A 25,023-nucleotide genomic window follows, 5' to 3' on the forward strand; every position below is an offset into this window, starting at 1 on the left:
CCCCTATCCTGGGCTACTTTCTAGTACAGTGGCCTCCACTGCGGTAACCTTTCCATTCTTCTCCAGCACATTTTAAAAAGAAACAAACTATTATTCATACTTTCCCCTCTCCCACGATGTCCTCCTCTATAGCAATCGCAGAAGCCAGCAGCTGGTTTCAGTGTGTCGGCACAGGCAGTGTATGATGTCACCTGCCATTATAGCAAGTAAGGAATCCGACGTCTGCTGCTGGCCTCTGATTGGCCGGCCGCGTATATTGTAGTGCAGGGAGGCGGCAATACACTTCAACTGAATGTGCTTCCTAAGACACACATCCAGGAGAAATTGGAGCATGGGCCCGGTCCGGTTGCACCCTTTGAGACTGCAGTCGTTACGCCCTTGATCAGTAATATAGATTTATCCTAAGTAGATCAATATATTAAATAATATTTCCAGAATCCACATCAATAATTTACAGAATGCTGCAAATTTTCATTTCATTTTACCTAAAGTTGTTAACAAAACAATTGCCAAGTGTGTATACAGAGTAATTAACAGGTAGCTGTCAATGTTGGATAACCAATTGTGTCAGCAGATGAGTCCCTGTGTGCACATACAGCAGATGTTAAACTCAGGACATCACTGCTTTCACTTTGTGCAGTCACTCCGTCTATAGTGCATACACAGGACAAGGTAAAACAATATTTTACACTTTTATTTTATAACTCTAGTTATCCAGCTGTAAGAGGGTGGTGCTGTTATGGATAATAAGAAATGCGCTGTCACTTTAAGAGGCTGCATCCTCTTGTCTTATGTGATGGTATGTTCTGCTGTTCTCCCCTACTCTTGTTGTTGCTATGGACTGGTCGGGGCTGTGTGGAGGAGGTGTAGCTGAGCAACGAGGGAGAAGAAGTTTTGAGAGGGAACTGAGTGAACTGTGAGCTGTTCTGTCTGCAAGGAAGAGTCGTTGGTTGCAAGAAAGATTACACAGCTTGAGACAAACTGCGATTGTTAAATAGACTTTCCCGGTTACAGCGAAGGGTGGCTGTTCTGCGCTGGTTTGTGGAGCCACGAAGATACGGAGAAGGGGACTTACGGTTTCCAGGAGCAAAGAGAAGGCCACGCTTTACAGAGCCGACAGGAATCCGTGCGCACCACCGTTCTGGACTTTGGGGGCCCCCTGGGACTGGACCTGTGTCCCCAACATCACCGTGAGTCTGTTCCTGTCTGGTGCACCAGTTAGGGCCTAGTGCAGGCTTCAGTAGTTAGAACACGGTAGCCGTGTGGCCTGTGTAGTAAAGGCCAGGGAGATTATATGCAGAGTTGCAACGATATATGTGTTTATTGTGTAAAGTTGCTTGTGAGATAGATTCTGAGTTTTGCAATTGCTTAAGCACTGTGCTATTTTACAGACAAATTGACTCATGTGCATTACCTTTTGTTATTGTAAACCCCTGTTTGCACCTTCCTTGTCCTTTCCATTTTCTGTCCCCCAATAAATCTATCCCTTGTGGTTTGCACCTCATCTTGTGTACAGTAGTCTTCCTGCACCGTGGTGGTCCCCCGGCCATCGCTTCAAGTGGCGCTGCGAGCAGGGTACTGTCATCAAGATGGAGGCAGCAGACAACAATGGCGGGAATGTTAACATTATTGGGGATGCTGTGGGCATTGGTGGAACCCCTGCAAGGACACTCCCTATGGGCACCATATTTAGTGTGCTCCCAAAGTTTGACGGCAAGAATATGCCACTGCCCGACTGGGTGTCCCGGCTGCAATGCACCCTGAAGATTTATAACATAAGCCCAGACCTTGAAGTGGACATTGCTTTAACTGCCCTAGAGGGGGAAGCCCGCAGAAACGTCTGCCTACAACCAGAACTCACCCGCAGTACCCTGAAGGAGCTAGTGAAGTTCCTGGAAGAGATCTACGGCGAGACGGCTAGCACGGGACATCTTCGCGCCAAATTTTTCTCTAGGCTGCAGCGGGAAGAAGAAGGAATTTCTCAGTATGCAACAGCACTGCAAGAAGTGTTCGAAGAGGTGCAGAGAAAGGAGGCGGATGGATTTGGCAGCATGGGCTCTAAAGACCGGATACTCCGGGAGCAATTCATTTTGGGACTACACAGCACATCCTTGAGGCAAGCACTGTCAGAACGGGTAGATCCAGCCCTTACGTTTCGTCAAGTCCTGGCGGAAACAGTGGCCCGAAGTAAAGAAGAAAGCTATGCGTCTGGAGTGATGCATGTCCAAGGCACCAATTCCAGAGGGGACTCAAACCATCAAGAAGTGCTGGTTCAGGTAGTACAAGACTTGCAGCGGTCCCTTGTTAACGTGCAAGAGAAACTGACCCAGATGGAGCGGAGAGTGGGGGAACTACAAGAGACTGACCCACCATATTCATGCAACCATCCTTCGGCCCGATCGACAAGGGATCAGTGGGAACAAGCCCCCTCCCGTCAGGCACCGGCGGCACGAGGACAGACTCGAAGTACTCCTCGGCGAGGAGGAGGCATTCAATGCTGGGAGTGTGGAGATCGGGGGCACCTTGCCAGAGATTGTCGGAACTATACTCAAGGCCAGTGGAAGCCGCCGTTAAACTACCAACCCCCGCGGTAGTGCGGCACTCTGCGGGGGAGGCGAGAAGAGAGGCCGCTCCATATCATAACGAACACTTGATTGCTGGGAGCCCCATCCTACGTGCTGAATTTGAAGGAGTTCTGGTGGATTGCCTGGTAGATACTGGGTCACAAGTGACAACGATGTCAGAAGCGTACTTCAAGCAGCATTTCCAGAACCTGGCTAAGCCAGAGAAAGAGACATTGATTCGCTTGTTTGCTGCCAACCAACAACCGATTCCGGTCACAGGGGTCGTGTGGATGAATATTCGAATTTGTGGACAAGCAGTTGGAAGAAAAGGGATCCTACTAGTCCCTGAACCTGTCAAGAAAGATGTGCCTGTAGTACTGGGAATGAATATCCTACGTGAACTCGATCAGATTATGTTTACCAAACGGGGACCTGGATATTGGAAGAAGGCTACCCCACATAAACCTACTCAAGAAGCCCTTCAACGACTGATCCGCGTCTGTGGGACGCAGAAGAGTGTGCCATCTTATCAGACGGTAGGGGTCATCCGGGCTCCTGGGAAAGAACCTGTAATCCTACCTCCCGAGCAAGAAACTATAGTGTACCTTCTAGTGGGGACTCACCGCAACCTTGATGGGTTGGAAGTGGTTGTTCAGCCTGTGGTAGGCGGAGGAGTGGATCAAGAAGTCATGATAGCTCGTACGATAGCTGTGGTCCAGCGAGGACATGTCCCCATCAGAGCTTTGAATGTGAGCCCCAGGGAGGTCACCTTGCCACGAGGGACAGATCTGGCCCTGGTGTACCTACATAAGGGTGAAGTGGTGAGCCAGAAGGAGATGTCTTTATCACTGAAAGAAGGCGTGGGGTGGACCCTAGCAGTTGCTGCGGGAGACGAAGAGACACCATCCCCGGAGTGGAGTGGACGGGTCATCCTTGAGCAAATGGAAGTGGATGTGAAGGCTATGGGCCCTGAGCGTGTGCAAGCAATAGAAACTATGCTGTGGAAAAATCAGGCCGCATTCGCCCGTCACGCCGAAGATTTCGGCTGTACTGAAGCCATCACGCATGAGATCCCGACTGGGGAAGATTGTCCAATTCGAGAACGATATCGGCAGATTCCGCCCAAAATGTACCAAGAGGTGAAAACATTACTGAGGCAGATGCTGGATTCAGGAGTGGTGCAGAGTAGTCAGAGCCCTTGGGCAGCCCCGGTGGTGCTCGTCAAGAAAAAGAACGGGACCATCCGGTTCTGTGTAGATTACAGGAAACTCAATGCCTGCACTGTTCGAGACTCGTATCCATTGCCCCGCATCGAGGAATCCTTAACAGCGTTGGGGAAAGCCAAGTACTTCTCCACCCTGGACCTAGCAAGCAGATATTGACAAGTAGCCGTGGCAGAGAAAGACAGAGAAAAAACTGCCTTCATCCTCCCTATGGGACTGTTCGAGTTTAACCGGATGCCCTTCGGGCTCTCCAATGCTCCAGGCACCTTTCAACGGCTGATGGAAAAGTGTTTGGGAGATTTAAATTTCGAGGCTACCCTGATCTATCTGGATGACATCATTGTGTTCTCATCCTCTTTCGAAGACCACCTTGCCCGGCTTGGACAGGTACTCGGAAGATTGCGTGCTCATAACCTGAAGTTGAAGCCAAAGAAATGCCACCTCTTCAAGAGGGAGATCGAGTACCTAGGACACATAGTGTCACAAGATGGAGTTCTACCCTCGCCAGAAAAAGTGGCTGCTCTCCAGAAGTGGCCAGTCCCTCAAACAGTGAGAGAACTCCAGGCCTTCCTGGGACTCGCGGGGTACTACCGTCGATTTGTTAAAGACTTCGCGAAGATGGCCGGTCCTCTCAACGAGTTGCTGAGGGGGACCGCTGGAGTGCCGAAGACCCATCGCATCCCCTGGGCACAGGGACAACACGAGGCCTTCTAGGCTATAAAGGATGCCCTTACTTCGGCCCCGATTTTGGCCTACGCAGACTTCGATCAACCGTTCCTGTTGTACACCGATGGTAGCCTACATGGACTCGGTGCAGTACTTTCTCAGATACAGGATGGACATGAGAGAGTTATCGGGTATGCTAGCAGGTCCCTGTGAGACAGCGAAAGAAACCCTCACAATTACAGCTCCTTCCGGTTAGAGCTCCTGGCTCTGGTGTGGGCCATGACAGAAAAATTTGCAGGCTTCCTGACAGGTACAAAAATTCAAGTTCGAACAGACAATAATCCCCTGGCCCACCTTGAGAATGCTAAACTGGGGGCCTTAGAACAACGGTGGATGGCTCGCCTGGCCAAGTTCGACTTTACTATTCGCTATCGCTCTGCTACCGAAAACGCAAATGCGGATGGGTTGTCCAGAGTGCCTGTGGAGACTCCAGTGGGGGATCTTGATGAGCAACTCGAAGAGGAGGAAACCCCAGACTTTAATAAGTTCAAGCTCCCGATGGTCGTGGCCCAGTCAAGAAGGGAGGCCTGCACATTACCTCGGTCCCTGGGAAGAACCAATGAAGAATGGGGACACGTTCAGGATGAAGACGAAGGGCTGAGACAGATGAAAAGGGGGGTAACGCAAAAGCGGAAGCCTGGCAAACAAGAGACAGATGATTTGGACTCTGAAACGAGAAGTGTGTTGCACCAGTGGGATAGACTGGAAGTGCGAGAGTCAGTACTATTTCGTAAGAAGCAACAGCCAAAAGATATGGAAGTAAGGTGGCAAGTGGTCATCCCAGGAAGAATGGCTCAAGAAATAGCTAAAGAAGCCCATGAATTCGGAGCGCACTTCGGCTCCACAAAGACCTACCAATGGTTGCAGCGGCATGTCTATTGTCCTCGGTTGGAGCTTGTGGTGGAAGAGGTTTGCCGGCAGTGTCGAGTATGTGACCTCATTAAGAGTACTGAACAGAGAGCACCCATCCAGACCATACAAACTAAGGAGCCGTTGGAAGTCTTGATGATCGACTATCTCCTCGTGGGACACTCGGCCCGGGGGCTGCAATATTGTTTGGTGATGACCAATCATTTTTCTAAATTTGCAGTGGTAACTCCGACTAGAGACCAAACTGCGGAATCGGCGGCGCGAGCCATCTGTCAAGACTTCATCTGGGTGTATGGGTGCCCAAAGCGCATCCACTCCGACCAAGGCGCGTTTTCAAGGCAAGGTGATGGAAGAATTGTATCGCATGTATGGCATCGAGCGGTCCCGGACCACCTCTTATCATCCTCAAGGCAATGGAGCTTGCGAACGCTTTAACAGAACCTTGCTTCAGATGCTGAGAACATTGGAGGAGGATAAGAAGGTGTGTTGGCCAGACTATCTGCCAGAATTGGTCTGGACCTATAACAATCGGGTCCACTCCACCACGGGTTATACCCCCTATCTACTGTTGTTTGGAAGAGCTGGACGAGAGATCATTGAGCTGAATCTGGAACAGCCAGAGGAGCTGATGGAGCGAAATGTCACCTCATGGGTGAAAGAGCATCGGCAACGTTTGCAAACGATACGGCGGTTGGCGGGTCAGCAACTGCAAGGAAAAGAACATACGGCCCGCAAACCGACTCAAGAGTTACCGCTTCAACCTGGAGACCGGGTATTGGTCAGAGAGAGACGCCCTAAGGGAAAACTAAGTGAGAGATGGGAAGTACAGCCGTACAAGGTTATCGAGCGAGTGTATGTTAACAGCCCTGTCTGCAAGGTACAGATTGAAGATGGGGCATCCACCCCTAGAGTACTTCACAGAAATATGCTGCGGCCTTGCCGGTCTAAGGTTTGTTCTATGCCATTGTTGCCTGGAGGTGCCACTCCACTTCCTGAATCTGTCATGCCTGATGTCCAAATCGATGACGAGTGGTGGACCGTCCCTGACACAGTAGGGGGTCCTCAGCCACCCCGAGGTGGTAATCTCATGGATGTACCAGTACCGCCATGTGAGGATGAGACCAGACAAGAGCGCACAATGTCCCCTGCAACAAATGTTACTCTGGAAGATAGTCCAGCCTTGCCTGACAGCCAAGAGCTTCGGAGATCCCAGAGGTCTAATGCAGGGGTTCCACCAGTCTGATATGTAGAACAGTGTGCTCTGTCTGTTTGTACACCTTTGTTGCCTCCTCCATTACACTTTTACCCTGAAGCTGTGATGGCCGAGGATGACCATCATTAAGAAGGGAGGCATGTAAGAGGGTGGTGCTGTTATGGATAATAAGAAACGCGCTGTCACTTTAAGAGGCTGCATCCCCTTGTCTTATGTGATGGTATGTTCTGCTGTTCTCCCCTACTCTTGTTGTTGCTATGGACTGGTCAGGGCTGTGTGGAGGAGGTGTAGCTGAGCAACGAGGGAGAAGAAGTTTCGAGAGGGAACTGAGTGAACTGTGAGCTGTTCTGTCTGCAAGGAAGAGTTGTTGGTTGCAAGAAAGATTACACAGCTTGAGACAAACTGCGATTGTTAAATAGACTTTCCCGCTTGCAGCGAAGGGTGACTGTTCTGTGCTGGTTTGTGGAGCCACGAAGATACGGAGAAGGGGACTTACGGTTTCAAGGAGCAAAGAGAAGGCCACGCTTTACAGAGCCGACAGGAATCCGTGCGCACCACCGTTCTGGACTTTGGGGGCCCCCTGGGACTGGACCTGTGTCCCCAACATCACCGTGAGTCTGTTCCTGTCTGGTGCACCAGTTAGGGCCTAGTGCAGACTTCAGTAGTTATAACACGGTAGCCGTGTGGCCTGTGTAGTAAAGGCCAGGGAGATTATATGCAGAGTAGCAACGATATATGTTTTTATTGTGTAAAGTTGCTTGTGAGATAGATTCTGAGTTTTGCAATTGCTTAAGCACTGTGCTATTTTACAGACAAATTGACTCATGTGCATTACCTTTTGTTATTGTAAACCCCTGTTTGCACCTTCCTTGTCCTTTCCATTTTCTGTCCCCCAATAAATCTATCCCTTGTGGTTTGCACCTCATCTTGTGTACAGTAGTCTTCCTGCACCGTGGTGGTCCCCCGGCCATCGCTTCACAGCATCCATGGATATATGCACGATCTGTTGGCCTATTCGTATCTGTGGCTAAAAAATGAAAAAGTTTCGGTAGCTGTCAACCCTCAGGAGTGCAATATCTCCCTGAATTATGGACATATCATATTCATGTGTGGTATGTATAGAATGCTTGAAGGATGTTCAGTAAGATGATGGCCATATTGTTTCTGTAGGTTTCTGGAGGAAAATATTACCAATAGCAGAAATGAGATATGAAACTGGATTAAAATCGAATCTAATCAGCCGTTCCTCTCTTACCTCAGTGGAGGGTGGGATCTGATGAGTGCCAGATCCCTGGAGAAGCAGCGTATATTGCAGATCTGTCCATATTTCCTGCAGTGTTCTCCTCCACCAGAAGCGCTCACAGACCTAATTCTGAAGTTGTATTGGTATTTTAATCCTTTTATTTTATATTGCTTCTGCCTGTAAGGTGGCTCTGTCAGTAGTCAGCTGGCAGCTCTAAAATGGCTACCACAAACAGGCTTGGAGCAAGCTACTCTGTTTCCCAGATCCATGAGTTTGCCCTGGGCCTCACCTTTTAGGGTTTAAGATTGTCAGGTAGCCAGTTCAAAACCCAGAGGACAGCAAAGGTACAAAATCATCAGGCAGGAGAAGCATTAATAAACAAGCCGGGGTCAAAACAAGAAAGCAGAAATACAACACAGGAGCAGAAACCACAGACCTAAACCAGGGAAGCACAAAGCTATATCTGGCAGCTTCCAGCAGTAAACTGGAAGTTTAAATAGGGTGTGGTGCTCTCCAATTTGCAAGAGCAGTGAACTGATAACTCCAGCTGGACCGCACATACACCCATACTGCCAGACTAGAAGGCACTGCAGGTCCCAGCCACCCAACTCTAAGGCTATGTGCACACGATGCAGATTTTGCTGCGGATCCGCAGCGGATTTGACGCTGCGGATCTGCAGCAGTGTTCCCAAAGTTTACAGTACCATGTAAACCTATGGGAAAAAAAACCGCTGTGCACATGCTGCGGAAAATTCCGCTCGGAAACGCAGTGGATTATTTTCCGCAGCATGTCAATTCTTTCTGCGGATTCCGCAGCGGTTTTCAACATGCACTAATAGGAAAGTGCAGTTGAAAACCCGCAGAGGAATCCGCAGAAGAAACCACGGTAAAATCCGCAGTGAAAACCGCAGTGGTTTTGCACTGTGGATTTTCCAAATCCGCTGCGGAAAAATCCGCAGCAGAATCCGCAACGTGTGCACATACCCTAAGGCTATGTTCACACGATGCGGATTTTACTGCGCAGAAATGCTGCAGATCCGCACTGTGATGTACAGTATAATATTATTCTATGGGCAAAAAAAAAAACCTGTGTAGATGGTGCAGAAAAATCAGTGCGGAATTGCTGCGGATTTCAAAGAAGTGCATGTCACTTCTTTTGTACGGATCTGCAGCATTTCTGCACCCCTCCATGTTAAAATTCCGCAGTGGCCAACAACCGCTGAAAATCTGCACAAAATCCGCATCAATTCCGCATAAAAACCGCACAAAATCCGCATAAAAACCGCGGCAAATCCGCGGCTGCGGATTCTGCCAGGAGATGCGGATTTTGTGCAGAATATTCTGCACCACATTTCCTACGTGGGCACATAGCCTTAATGGCTGGAAAAAGCCTGTGCCATCTGGAGCTTCTGGTTCCAATGTCTCTTCTATCACCAGCCCCACCTGCAGAATGAACACTGTGGTACCTGGCGACAGAAGCAGACGTCGCAGAAACAGGTCCTGGTGGAAATGTGACATGAAAAAAACAAAAACAGGCCGAGATGCTTACCTGCCTAACTGGGCCTCAATACAATTGCACTAACGGTTCTCTTTGGGCGTCATTAGTAGGCTGAGAACCAGATGCTCTGCATTCCTTGTGTGAACATTGCCACATACAGAGTACATTTTTTGCACTGGTGTGCCACACGGCCAATCCCTGATTGAAGGCTGGCTGTCTCATTTGCTATTATTGCACCTGTGCAGTTGCCATTTTACTTGGGTCCGCTGCACCCTGGTAGTGTAATTGTATTGAGGCCCAGTTAGACAGGTAAGCATCTCTGCCCGTTTTTGTTTTTTCTTGAATATTGGAGGATTTTTTTCCTCTTTTTGTGGTTTTCATGGAAATGTGACATGACCTGTAAGTATATCCTTTTATTTTTCCATCTTTTGAAAACTTTTCATGCACTGTAGTCTTTGTATATTTAATAAAAAATACAACCAGTTTCACTCTGGTTCCTCTAATGTACCCATGATAGAGAAAATAGGTGGGTTGTGTTACCTTGTAGCCAAAGTGCACGTCCAGAGCCGTTCAGGAGTTTTGGAAAGCTGAGTGTGCATGTGTACCAGTGTGTTACCCAGTGAAGGCATCTCGCTGGGCTGGTAAAACAGTGAGTGATGGAAGCGTAAAGTGTGGCGTGGAGGACTGTTTGTCACTTAGCCTGGCCTAATGGCTTTAGTTGCCTAATGCGATAGGCGAGTTGACGAATGAGTGGGATGCGGCGCACCCTTTTTGATTGCATCTAAGGCACAAATGTCGGGAGTGAGTGATATTTATTACAGCTATCACAATTTATTATCCTGGCCAATCTTATTAGGTTTTTTCCTGTTGAACCAAAATTTAAAAATCAATATCTGATTACCATCAGTTAATATTCAGTAAATGTATATGGAAAATTACTTTTATAAGTTTCATGTTTTCAGTGACCATTAGGTTTATTTGGAGTATGTGTATATATAGTGTGTGCTAATGTAATGTGTGTGTGTCTCTGTGTGATGTGTGCGTGTGTTTCCTGTATATGTGAACAGTGTCCAATTTTGATCTAAGTTGCAGTTAAAAAAAATAAACATGTATGATATCCAAGTTGCATCTGGGTGCTGTCTGCTTTTTACTGACTAATGCTAGGGAAAAAAAACCTGATGACACTGGCAGAAAATGGATGAAGATCTGATCCAACACACTGATGAAAATCGTTCCGATTTTGCACTTACCAGAATAAAAATGATGTGTCAATAAAGCCTTAACTGCTCAAAGACTTAATTACTAACCAGTATACTTGTTTTAAATAACTCAATTAAAGTAAGCGATAGAAAAATGGGATAGTAGGGGGATGCAGCTGCAGCCTTTCAGTGTATATGGGACTGTATACTGTTAGGGTATGTGCACACGATTAGTAATTGCTGAGCATTGGACGATGCATACTTATCCAGCGTGAAAACCGCAGCGGCCAGATGTTCAGCATAGTGGATGGGATTTCTGGGATCACCTGAGGAGATGGACATGCAGCGCGTCTCTCCAGACCGCAGCATGTGAATTTTTCCTACGGAGTCACTAGAAGAGAAATTTCACCCATAGGCAGGGCTGTATTTAGAGTTTCTGCTGCCCTAGGCACTGTTAGCGCTGCCCCCAGCCCCCCCCCCAATTGGTGAGTATGACACTATCAGCAGTGACTTTAGCAAGAATCGCTGAAGTGAAAGTCGCCTTTTGCAGCAGATCGGGAAGTTTTTCTGCATGTGCCGTGTAACGGATTACTTACGGCAACACTGCGTTCGGCCTCATTCATTCCTTATGGTATTTGCGGCACTTGCCATGATCTGGCAAATGCGGTACCATACCTCCCAACTTTTGAAGAAGGGAAGGAGGTACAAAGTGTGCGGCGCGCGTAGCGCGCTGCGGCAAATTTTAGGCCACGCCTCTGACCACACCCATTTCACAACTAGTCACACCCATATCCACGTCCCAACCACAGCCATTTAGCACTGCTGATCACATTGTTTTATATACAATAATTATAAACGAAAAAATATGGCCACAGTGCTCCATACTGTATAATGGCCACACATGATGCTCCATACTGCATAATGGCCACACATGATGCTCCATACTGCATAATGGCCACACATGATGCTCCATACTGTATAATGACCACACATGATGCTCCATACTGTATAATGAACACACATGATGCTCCATACTGTATAACGGCCACACATGATGCTCCATGCAGTATAACGGCCACACATGATGCTCCATACAGTATAACGGCCACACATGAAGCTCAATACTGTATAATGGCCACACATGATGCTCAATACTGTATAACGGCCACACACAGTTCTCCATGATACTGTATAATGACCCCCCCCTGTATGCGTGGCTCACACTCCCCCCCCCTGTATGCATGGCTCACACTTCCCCCCCCCCCCCCCCGTGTGCATGGCTCATATTCATTCCCCCCCCCCCGTGTGCATGGCTCATATACACCCCCCCTGTATGCATGGCTCATATACACCCCCCCTGTATGCATGGCTCATATACACCCCCCCTGTATGCATGGCTCATATACACCCCCTCTGTATGCATGGCTCATATACACCCCCCCTGTATGCATGGGTCATATACACCCCCCTGTATGCATGGGTCATATTCACCCCCCCCTGTATGCATGGCTCATATTCACCCCCCCCTGTATGCATGGCTCATATTCACCCTCCCCCGTATGCATGGCTCATATACACCCCCCCTGCATGCATGGCTCATATACACCCCCCCCTCGTGTGCATGGCTCATATTCACCCCCCCTGTATGCATGGCTCATATTCACCCCCCCTGTATGCATGGCTCATATTCACCCACCCCCCCGTATACATGGCTCATATTCACCCCCCCTGTATGCATGGCTCATATTCACCCCCCCTGTATGCATGGCTCACATTCACCCCCCCCCTGTATGCATGGCTCATATACACCCCCCGCCCCCGTATGCATGGCTCATATACACCCCCCCCTGTATGCATGGGTCATATACACCCCCCCCCCCCCGTATGCATGGCTCATATACACCCCCCCGTATGCATGGCTCATATACACCCCCCCCTGTATGCATGGGTCATCTCTCCACCCCTCCCTCTGTATGCATGGCTCATATTCCACCCCCCTGTATGCATGGCTGATGACCCATCAGCCATGCAGACAGGGGGGGTGGAATATGAGCCATGCATATGGCTCATATATTCCCCCGTAGGACCAGGTATATACCGTGCCCTGGCATACACAGGGGTGGCAGAGCAGGACTTGGATGGCGTGCGGGGAGTTTGCCAGTCAGCCGGACCGGGACCCGCTCGGCTCTGCTATATCTGCGCAGCACTCACCTTCAGGTCGTGCGGGTCCCGGTCCGGCTGACTGTCATAAGATTTCTCCGGCGTCAGCATCGGGGCCGGGCAGAGGAGCAGTTGAACTCGTCCATGAAGATGCGAGCGTCGGCTTCCTCCTTAGGATGAGACCCCGCGACTGCTCCGAGCTGCGGCGCGAGAAGACACTTCCTGGCTGGATGGTGCACCTGCTCTCCGCGCCCCCCCCTCCTACCCGCCCGGTGTGAGTTGTGAGTATTGTTTTCAAGGAGGGCGGGTGGGACTTGGAGGCGGGGGGCGGGAGGTGGGGGGGCGGGGCGGTCGGTCGCTTGTGACCTGGGACTAAAAAAAAACAAAAAAAAACAAACCCTTGCTCAGGTGCCGCCCCCCCGCAATGTCGCCGCCCTAGGCACGTGCCCTCGAGTGCCTAGTGGCAAATACGGCCCTGCCCATAGGTTCAGTGAACACTTGCGGATTCACCTGCCTTCAACAGACGGTAGCACTCTGGACGCAGCAAACAGCTGCTCGATGAGTGAATGTGGTTATTTTTGTAGCAAGGTCTACATTTTAAGTCAGGAAGACACATACATTCAGCCTTGATTTGGCGATTTATACCTAGTTGCACAAATTCCAACTGTATACACTCACACATACCCAATGGATATATTAACATAATGCTCGAGCTTCTGCAAATCTGTTCAAAATGGCAGAGAATATGGAAAAAGAGCAGCGACATATGGGCTGAGAATGTAACAGTTTGGCAGCAATGTATTGTAAGCTGTTTTATAACAAGAATAGGATATTTCTGATTCTGCATGTGTGTTTAATAATATGGCTGCCTTTTTATATTTATGGCACTGTACTTTGTATATTTATGTTGCCATCTATCTACAGCGCAAACACAGAGCAAGAAAGTCAATCTTTGGAATGAAATCCTCTTTTCCCGTAGCCGCTAGACAATCTTGTTTAATGACATTCAAGAAAATTGCATAAATATTAATAAATCTGATCCACTGTATCTCTGACAAAGGATTATAATTAACTTTTACCCCCGTAAGGTGTTTAATACATAGACTTTGGACGGTCATTATGACAGCCTAGAGCTTAAGCATCAGATGTGTTTTCTGCTGCTGACATTTTAATTAGAATGATTTACATGGTTTATTGCTAGATAATATAAGATCTTGTTTTCTTAACAGAAACATCTTCACAAGGGCGATTTGCAGTTTCAAGATATTTCCAAGAATTAACTCTATTATAGAACATTGTCTAATTGTGATAGCGACCTTCCCCAACGGATAACTCAACCCGTTCTACATATTTACTTTATTGTTTGTGACGCGCCCACAGGGCCGTGGGGTACTCGGTATCGGGTCCTGCGGTTCACAGGGGGATGTCACGGTAGCAACCCGGCCCGTGGCCCTGGGCATCAACGTTAAAGGGAAAGGTCTTTAAAGGGAATAAAGTTTGTGTTCGTGACGGCACCTGTGGTATTCGGTCAGTGGGGACCGACGCTGCTTTAAGGGGTTCTCTGGGGTGATGTTATGGCAGCTAGATGGTATACCTTCCCACAGGTGAAGTGTATCCCCAGTTCTCCCGTGGTGTAGATGGAAGATGGTGAGGAGTGCAGTAAAGAATGAGGACACAGGTTTTGCAGTCTCTTTACCTTGGTTTACTGAAGACTTCAGCATCCGCAGTCCAAAGCACCAGATCACAGGGCAGGTAGGGTCTGGCCGGCTTGAATGCAAGTTAGGTGTACCCTTACCCAGGTGGAAATCAAAAGCCTTCCCCTAGCGCCGTGGTGTTGTAGTTCCTTTGGCTTAAAGCTCCACATAAGGTCCTCTGTTGTGAATTCCGTTCTGGAGCTCCCTCCTGTGGTTGCTAATGGTATTTTTGTGAGTTCTGCCCTTGGGCTCCCTCTGGTGGTTTCGAGTGGAACTGCTGCTACTTTAGGTAGCTGTGGCAGCTGCCTTCACTAATCGCCTTGCCTGGGTTTGTTATTTAAACCTGCTCTGGGCTTTAGTTCATGCCAGCTGTCAATGTTCTCTCCTTGGATTTCTCATATGGCCTGTCCTTGTCTGCAAAAGATAAGTTTTTGCTAAGTTTTTGTTTGTCCATTTTCCTGGACTCTATTGCTCTGCAAATATGTCTCTTTTTGTCCAGCTTGTCACTATGTCATATTTAGGCTAGCTGGAAGCTCTGGGAAAGCAGATTTGCCCCTCCACACCGTGAGTCGGTGTGGAGTTCAATTTTGTAAACTCTGCATGGATTTTGTAGTTTTTAATACTGACCGCACAGTATCCTTTTCTCTCTGTCTATCAAGTTTAGTATCGGCCTCCTTTGCTGAAATCTGATTTCATTTCTGTGTACGTCATTTCCCTCTTCATTCACAGTCAATATTTGTGGGGGGCTGTCTTTCCTTTTGGGGTTTTCTCTGAGGCAAGATAGCTTTCTACTTCCTTCTTTAGGTGTAGTTAGTTCTTAGGCTGTGAAGAGGTGTCTAGGGAGAGTCAGGAACATCCCACGGCTATTACTAGTGTTGTTAGGATTAGGGACTGCGGTCAGAAGAGATACCACCTTCTCAGAGCTCATCCCATTTTGCGTTTTAGCCACCAGGCCATATCAGTGTGGCCTCTTAACCACCAGGTCATAACAGTCCTCACAGATGTTATCTCTCTCTCTGTCCCCCGGGTAGGATAGGACATAACCTGTATGACTGGTGGCTTGAGGCTGTTTATAGGGACTCTAGCACGCCCCAGCCTCTGAGGGGTGCCACCGTGTCTCCTGGGTGTTAGGTTGGACAGGTAACGTAGAGTTCAGCTGTCCTGCCAGTCTCTGATGTAAGCCATAGAGGTCCCTCGGTGTTCCGGCTACCGGTCTCTGCACCTCAGAAGGAGGCAGCCTGCTCGGGGCTGGTCTCCCCCTGGTATCTTCTCCTGTGCTTTGCTCTCCTGCACGCTCTCTGCAATGTACTCGGCTTTCTCAATGTCTCTTTCCAGAAACTGCTGCACTGTAGCGGCACAGCTCCGTAAAACCTTCTGCTGCCTCAGACTGGTCCAGTCCGTCTCCTGACTGGTCCTGCCTGGAACTGACTAACTTTCCCTACAGACTACCAGTTATATATATATGGGGAGTCACCTAGCAAGTAGGATCAAAAGCTCCCCCTGGTGGCCTGGAGTGTGAATGTGTTGCATGTTTATGGTACCTGGTTGCAGTTATCCCTGTTTGCCTTCAAGCGTGACATCACTCTCCCCATAAGGAAAGCAATGCTACTGTGAGGACCAGGACCCTGGGGTGCCACATTTGCCTAGTTTTTTTCTTGGTTAACTTGTGATGCTCTTTTAAAGGGAACATGTCATATAATTTGTATTGCCCAAAACGATGGTAGCATTATGAATTAGAGTCTGGGAGCACTTTGGCGTTTCAGAGAAAATATAGATTGGAGGTCAGGTCTGGGATATAGCTGAAGACGAGATTAGTTCTGTGCTGAAAACTAAGGAAATCCTGAAAACATGACTTGTTGGTGGCTCTTGAGGACCGGAGTTGGGGAACACTGGTTTAGACAAAACCATAGCCTGCACTCAGTACCAGCAAAAATCTAATGGACCAGAAATGAGCATAATCTAGGAACAAGGGCCAGCTCAAGCTCATGATCAGGAGTAAAAACAGAGTCCATAGACTACCAGTAATGATAGCCAGGCAAGGATGCACCTTGATTGTCAGACAAAGTGTTAAAGTTGGAAGAATCTCTAAAGAGGCCACCAGGACCAATGTCATCTGGGAGCAGTCATTGCCCTGGCAACCCAACATTGCCAGCGAAGAAAGAGTGGAAGGTTAGCTGGATCTAGCAGGTTGCCTAACAACCTGCTGCTTAGGAACATGCGCTACTGGAAATGATTGAGGCAAGAAATTAGTTGTCTAATCTGCTCCCCACCTCTCATCATTTCCTAAAAAATAGATGAAAGTAATGCAATAATTTTGTTGAGCTACACAAGGGTATACCATTTCTTCAAGCTATTTTTACTATAATAGGCAGGGAGAAGTTGTTGCATTAGGTGGTGAGTAGGAGACAATAAAGCAATGAATGTTCCCAATAGAAAAATCTCACTGCTGTCTTCCTGGCGGTAGATCCATCTTGAGTGCTACAACACACACTGACAGTGCTTGGGAGGTTGAATTTGAGATAAAAGCAGGTTTGTTTTTGTAAAGACTGACTAAACCTAAATTATTGCGGATTTGCAGAGGATCCAATGAAGATCTTTAAACTTCATTGGATTAATCAATGCATTTTGGCCCATTGATGCATAATACATAAAAAAATATTGGCTATGAAGAAATGGTCAAAGTCTACTAGTGGCCTTTCAATAGTGTGTACAAAAAAAATGTGAAAACTGTTGAGTTAAACCTTATCATTAGAAATATTTTGTGAACCCCCAACACATAAATATTAGATACTGTAGCTGTCAGCCGAACTATCTGTCAGCCGACAGCCATCTCTCTTGGCCTCCCCATACAAGAGGAAATCTTGGCTCGGCTGAACGCTTCTGAGTTCTGTATGGGAGAGACACTACCAAAACTTCTGCCAGATGATTTATGTGGCCGCTGAACAAAAGGATCAACCAATTGAATTCCAACCACCACATCCATAATTTGTCGGGGGGACAATCAGCAAGCCCCCAAATACAGTAGATTGTTGGCAATCCTGTTAAAATCGTCACGTTTGATTGACTTTTATCTAATGTGTATGGAGGCATTAGAAGATTACTTTTGCCCCTCTATACATGTTACTGGCAATTCCATAGGTGGTGGCGTTAGTATCTCAGTGTCCTCCATGGAGTAGTGGAGAGTGGTCACACTTTTGAAGGCAAAAATCTCCCTTAATTCCTGCTGCTCAAGCAATGGATTTCTAAGCTGTTTCCATCTATTACACATTCTCTGCACAATTACAGTTATCTCTCCCGGACACCCCTGCTGTTACTCATGCAGGAAAAAGCAATCACAATTTCACAATCTCCAGTCCCCTTAGGGTTCCACTTACGATACTCTTCTTTTCCTGACTGATTTGATTCTTTCTGGATGGTTATAACCTTGTAACCCACATACCTTTATCAACACTTTAATGTAAGAGCAGGAAAAAAACTGTAAGAATATAGGTCACACATGTATCATTATATATTCATTGAAAGATGTAGATTGACATACGTAGCAATTCTCTACTACCATATCAATGGTGGGAAATATAGAGTATCGCACGGTGCTGAAATTCAGGTCAATGTTTGGGGGGGGGGGGAGTATTTGATGCATTAAAGGCAACCTATCAGGTCATTTTACCAATCTAAACCGTGTCATGGCCTGACAATCTTTACAGATTTGTACCTCTCTGCTCTTTCAGTTGCCGAAAAATGTACAAATTTTATAAAATTTTGTATGCTAGTGGGTGTTGACTTGACACTGTACAGAAGAGTCAGATAGTTTGGTGTCCAACTCTGACACCTAGAGTTGAATGAATTTTTTGAAAATTTGGTTCCGATTATGATCGGCTGCGAATATTGTTTTTGCAATATTCACGGAACACAGCCGAATGTCATTGGAGTCAATGGGAGAAGAAATGAACGAATATGGTCAGAACCGATCATCAAACATAAATTCAGCACGAACAGGGTACCAATATGGCACGATTATGGCAAATTCAGATTCGAAGACTGATTCCTAACATATTCCCTCTACTCTAGTTGACACCTCTCAGCTACTATAGGACACACCTGCCCCCTTTACAGTTTTGCTCATGATCCATTTCCATGTTGTATCGCCACATGTGCAGTGCAGCAATGTGTACTATAATGAAGATAGGCAATTATGCAGCATCTGAAGAAGCGTACAGTGGTATGTTTGCCGTAATTGTCAGGTCATGTAATAAGTCATAGTGCACATTGGGTGGACAAGCGACATGAACGGTTCTCTTTATAGAGGAACTAACAGCTTTCGTGACATGTCTGTTTTATTAAATAGTTGCATTCTCTATGAAATTCTTATCTAGGAACACCTATGATTAGACCTCTGCATTGTTTGGTTTCTCTGTTAGTCCTGCTTATTTCCAGGCAGTGCCATCCAATGTGTAGGATTTAGTGCTGAGTGACATATTAGATCATCCAGAATAACAGACACTCTTTGTAGCGCTCTCTACTCTGGCTAATAGATGAAGATCCTGAACAGAGAACTCCTCTATTAACGCAAAATTGTCTATAAGGATATATGAAAATGGTTCCTCTAGATCGGGCAACACTTTATTAAATATGATGCTTGTTTAAAATGTAATTGAACATCTTTTTCAGATTTAGAGAACGTTTTGTGCAAAATACAATGTCAAAGTACACTTTTATTAGTATTTTTAGTATTTGACGAAGCCCCAAACCTGAACTGGATGTATTAAATGTACAGCTCTTATACATTACAAGCGTGGTCTCCAATGCTGTCTTTGTAGCACAGAAAGTGTTGCGTTAGCAGACGATCATTTTTTTGGGATGACAATGGATACTCTATGCAAAAATTGAATAGTTACTAGAGATGAGAAGAGCAGACGTGTTTCGAAATCACCAAATTGAGCGGATTTTACTGTAAAGTTTAATTTGTAGCTAATTTATTCTCAGTGAATTAAATGTCACTTGTTATTCCTTGGGGTCTGGAGAGACCTCGAGGCATAGTAAATATAAGATGTAAAAAAAAAACAAAAAAAAAAAAACAACTACAGTAATATTCACTTCAGCGCATCTCTGCTACTTACGATCCACCATAAGTCGTCAGCGCCTCTTCTTCTTCTACCACTGCCATGTGCTGAAACCCTGGGTATCTTCTTGCTAGACCAGGACTTCCAGTCGTGACTAGGCCAGAATGTGCAGCCTTATTGTTACGGACTGACATGGTTGGAGTAGTGATATTGCAACTTTTAGCGGCAGCGCCGGGCAGGTAGCATAGTCTGGAACAGCCAAGGTGTTGATATACAGGAACAGCAATGTAGTTTGAAGGAATAAGCTGGAATCATAGTCAAGGAAGCCAGAGGTTGTTTAGCAGGAGCAGTAGTGTCGTTTGAAGGAATAGCAGGTGGAAGGAAGCTCGACTAAAGGCAGGTAGCTCAATAATCACGCAACGAACTGAGAGCAAGGCCAGGTTTAAATAGGGTGTGTAATCAGAATGAGCCAGTCAGGAACTCTGGGTGGTAACCAACAGGAAACTCAGGGAGGAGACATCAGAAACAACATAGGTTCAAGTATTTGGATAAGCACGGAACTGTCCAACGAGCTGAATAGCTCAGAAGGAAGAGCTGCCGACTGGTGCACAGGAGCTGCTAGGTTTGAATCCTGACACTTATAATGTACATGCACTGACACGTTCCAGTTGCAGCCAAAAGTCTCAGCCTAGAGTGCGTGCCCTAACATTGTGGCGGTTGCCTTGATGCCATGAGGTGCACCACAACCTTATGACATGCATTTTAGGCCGAGACTTCTGCTCATGACTAGGCTCTAGACATGCACGGGGACATCAGCGCATGGCACTAATAAGAGGAGGCTCCAAAGACCATAGGTGGGAGAGCGAGCAGTGCACATGGCTGGAGATATGTGAACTGTAAGTGAATTATATGTATAAGAAAGAAAAAGACACATTCTGGATAATACAGATTTTTGTAAAATTTGAGTAGAATTCAATTCCCATTAAACAAAATTCACACAATTCTCAGGCACCATTGCACAAAATCTCAAAAATGTATTGTGTCATTTGTAAAGAGAGTAGTGACTACATCTGTATTCACCTTATAAAAGAAACTGCTACTATAACTTAGCCAGAGGTTCTGAAAACGCGAAATGTATAAGTTGGTGTAGTGATCATGGGGTAAATATTTTTCTGAACTTCCTGTGACTGACCTTACTGAAAATATACATTAAAAGAGTTTTTCCACCCCAAATATTTTTTTCAGTTGTCAACATTCCGCCATTCAATTCATTCTTCAGCGTACATCACAGGAAGCCGTTTTTTTCTAGCTCCTCCTACACTCGTTTTCCCCCTGAAAGCAAGCCAAATCTTCCTACTCTCTCCAAATAAAGTTGGAGGGGGTGGTATGTTTGTGGTATGATGCTGCAGTGCAATGACCACTGGAGGTGTGCTCAGCACTGTGATGTACAGAAATGGTGGGGGACCAGTCGTACATCTGGCAGCATGGTGCAAAGGATTGCCAGAGAGACTCCTATAAATAAGTAGACCTGAAATTTTTTGAGTGGAAAACCCCTTTACACAAAAATGCATAAAATTCTACTGCATATAAAAAAAACTCTCAAAAATTGTAGGTTTAGTGGCCGTTATCAAGATGTCAAGTATTACTTAAAGCATGATAAATTATATATGTTGTTTTCTCTCTTATTCAGGATGACGATATGTCCCGGGAGAGTCGGTTTAACTTCAGTGGATATGGGATGGGTCATTGCCTGCAAGTAAAAGATGGCACTGCCGTGAAAGCTGCTCCACCAGTCCTTCCCCCTCCACCACCAAAGGATGCTGAGTCTATCAAGAAGAAGTTTGTTGATCGAGCAAAACGGATTGATACCATATCCCGGGCTGCCTTTCCACTGGCCTTCCTCATTTTTAACATCTTTTACTGGATTACATATAAAATCATAAGGCACGAGGATGTACACAAGAAATAAGCCACTTATTTATTTTAGGGAACTCAATGCCAAAGTGTGCTTGTAAATATATAGTGGAAAATCCCTGAGACATACAGACTGGTTTTATATCCACTTACTGTACTCATCCTTGAAGACAGAAAGCAGGAAACAAAGACATTGGGGGAGCAAAGAAGATGAATATTAAGCCTGAAGGAGCCTAATGATTCTCTTTCTAGTGTTTAATGTTGTCTTCGGTTTACTTTTTCCCAGCATTTACGATGAATAACTCCTGACCTGAGCCTATTCAGACACATGGTATAATTTATAGTAAAGTACCGCAGTCAGAAACGTTACTGAGATACCTGTACTAATTTACTGAAACAATTTAGGAAATCATTCATGAGATAGAAGGGATTGTCCAGGATTTGTTTTTCTACAGACAACACAACTAATGTCCATGGGCTGTGTCCTGGTATTACACTGCAGTCCTATACATTTGATTGGGGATGAATTGCAATGCCAAACACCAGCCACTAGCCATTGATAAGCGTGGCATGGTTTCTGTAAAGACAAAGAAGACACCTTTTTCCTACTCATGTACAACTCCTTTAAATCTTTTCCGTGATTGAAGGAACGTAGTCAACAACTGTAAAACTAGATTAGATATGTGTAGAAGTGTATGAACATACTTTTTTATACCAATTTAGAAACTGCATTAATATAAAAAAAAAAAGTTGATTCTGGAAGGCCCTAGTCCAGCAAGTACTTTGAAGGTGCTCCCTAAGGGTTAAGTGCTCACGTGTCTCTATGAAGACAGATCACTGTTGTTTCAGATTGCCAATGTAGCCACACCGAAATATATAATATATCTTTATTACAAAAAATGTTATGTTTGGAGTTATAAGTTTCTAGGAATCTCCATTCTGAGCAACTGAGTTGTCCACTGCCTGTTGCCAAGAATCATCTGTTTATAGCTACAGACAAGCTGGACAGATTCAAGGAAGTGCTTTGTGCTGCCGCCTGCACAGACAGAGAGTTATATAGACACAGAGCTTAGCACAGCACACAGTAATTCAAGCCTGGATCTGTCCATGAATGCGTTGTGTATATATACAGCTCAGCCAGGATAGTGCATGCAGACTGTCCATCAGAGAGATGTGAGAAATACTTCCAGTGAGTCAAGCTGTCGTGAGAGACTACTAGGAAGATTAACTACTGGAAGGATAGAAAAGATATATGTGCTTTATAGGATATATTCCATTGTCATCCAAATGATACACCTTTAAGGCTCCACAGACCCCACCTATGCTTTGGAATAACAGTTGTAATGTGTTCCTGGTTGGACGCTACAACCGTCACTCAATAGCAAATGGGAGAAGCTATAGAGGCAATAATGCCAAGAAGCAAGAGCACTCCATCCTTAGTGACCCCCAGAATGCCGTAGATGGTGCCGTGCACCAGAATCAAACTTCAATTTCTCATCATTGCTGCAACTCAAACAGTACATAAAGATTAGTGATGAGCGAGTATACTCGTTGCTCGGGTTTTCCCGAGCACGCTCTGGTGGTCTCCAAGTACTTGTGACTGCTCGGAGATTTAGCTTTTGTTGACACAGCTGCATGATTTACAGCTACTAGCCAGCCTGAGTACATGTGGGGGTTGCCTGGTTGCTAGAGAATCCCCACATGTAATCAAGCTGTCTAGTAGCCGCAAATCATGCAGCTGTGGCAAGGAAAACTAAATCTCCGAGCAGTCACAAATACTCGGAGACCACCCGATCGTGCTCGGGCAAACCCGAGCAACAAGTATACTCGCTCATTACTAATAAAGATATGTTTAACATCTCTACACCTCTCTTATCTATCATTGTCGGCTGCTCATGAGGTCAAAACAGCTGAGAGATTCCTTTTAAGGGGTTTAAGTGAAAATGTTGCCTCCCATGGTAATTATCGAGTGTTCTCACACCAATGAGAATCATTTCCATTGGTTCAAAAATTTCCTGAACATGAACATTCTTAAAAACAAAGAACACGTCGTTGCAACCTTTACTATGATCAGAGCTTATATCAATGAGCAAATTGTTCTGATCATAGCAAAGCATCTTTAAATATATTGTGTTATTTTATGAAATATCTTTACTCTGATTGGTCGGAAATCTCTACTTATTTTCCTTCGTAAGTGAAAAAAAATTAAAATCAGGTCCAATATACTTATTGATTTCCTGCTGATTAGAACAGTTTATTTTAGCACCAAAGACCTAACGGTTGTCATTAGCGTTACGTCTGGTGCCAGCTTTAGTTAGTCTGTCCTATGATGTTAGTAAGTGTTTCTGCTGAAAATGGGTCCAATGTAGCCAGCACTGCCACAAAGAAGTAAGCTGAAACAATCTCATGTGAAATCTTCCATTTGATCACCCCATTTAATAACCGGTTGAACAGGTCGCCATTTTGATAAAATAAAAAAAAAACAGTGACTTCACGCTGTACGAGGTGAGGACCAAATTTTTTTAAAGGACTTTCAGCCTTTTTTCAGTATTTGAGAGAAACCTGAGCTCCGGTACATTCCACCAGTGTTAGTATCTAGTGTCGCACCAAGCAATTCTTTTGCGTTCAGATGATTTCTACTTATGTATACATATTCTATATAAATATATATATATAAAAGGTTTATACTTTGATATCTTGTGTGAGCGTGAATTTCCAGAAGAGATACTGCTTTATGATAACAATGTAATATTTGAGATTTCATTTGTGCGCTCTGTGGTTTTTCTTAACAGTCAGCACTTTAAACAATTTTCAATGGATATGCCCAAATATTGATTTGAAAGGTTCCAATATTTGTAATATCTGTTTTATCTATTTATTTATGTCTTTTTTTAATTTCTTTGACACTAATTTAGGTTACAATTTTGCACTAAACGACACCATCCAATCAGCTATTCGGCTTCATAAATCTAGTGCATGCTAGGGCACCAATGGTTAACCAGACAATCTCTCGCCCTTCGACTTTTGTGCCACCATCAAAATCACATCTATCTCCTTTCTATTAATGTAATACAGGGAAATACATAAAATTAAAGACTCCAGAATAAAACAAAAAAATAAAAAATCAAAAAGGCCTTTACTTGTTCTGGATAATACTGCCAAACATTCCCATCCAAAGGCTTAGAGGAGAGCATCATGGCAATCAGACTCATTTTCCTCTCTTGTATTTAACATTGTGGTTCCTATGAAGAGGGAGGACAATGTCAAGGATCACTTCACTCATGAGCAAAGAGGGATTGTGTCAGCCCTAAAGAAAGAAGTCTCATTGCTAAACAGTTGTGCACGGTCATGCGACTTATTAAACTCTGGAGATAGTCTGCACTGTGGGCACCTGGGGCTTGTCATCATGGAACATACACTATATGGACAAGACTATTGGGACACAAGTTTTAATTAAATTTAGTCCCACTACCAAAGGTTTATAACATCCAGCTCCTTGCCATGAAGTCGGCCTTTTCATAGATTTGTGCAAAAATAGGTAATTCTAAGACGTTCAGTGATAAGAGGGTAGCGCTGTCATAGGACACCACCAATATAACAATTACTTCCTAAATATTCCACAATCACCTGTGAGTTTTATTATTTAAATGTGGGAGAGA

The 25,023-nt window shown here is 45.5% G+C and overlaps 1 protein-coding gene across 6 annotated transcripts in view; it reads left to right on the top strand.

Moving 5' to 3' along the window:
- GLRA2 (glycine receptor alpha 2) overlaps positions 1 to 24,466 on the top strand; it is a 270,603-nt gene extending 246,137 nt beyond the window's left edge. For all 6 annotated transcript variants that reach the window (XM_077294157.1, XM_077294163.1, XM_077294162.1 and 3 more), the window contains one exon: positions 21,141 to 24,466. In XM_077294157.1, coding sequence (XP_077150272.1) covers positions 21,141 to 21,419 — 279 coding nt within the window. In that variant the 3' untranslated portion in view covers positions 21,420 to 24,466. The remainder of the gene's footprint in view (positions 1 to 21,140) is intronic.
- The last annotated feature ends 557 nt before the right edge of the window (positions 24,467 to 25,023 follow it).

This window comes from Ranitomeya variabilis, chromosome 3 (genome assembly GCF_051348905.1).
Source record: "Ranitomeya variabilis isolate aRanVar5 chromosome 3, aRanVar5.hap1, whole genome shotgun sequence".
Classification (NCBI taxonomy): domain Eukaryota; kingdom Metazoa; phylum Chordata; class Amphibia; order Anura; family Dendrobatidae; genus Ranitomeya; species Ranitomeya variabilis.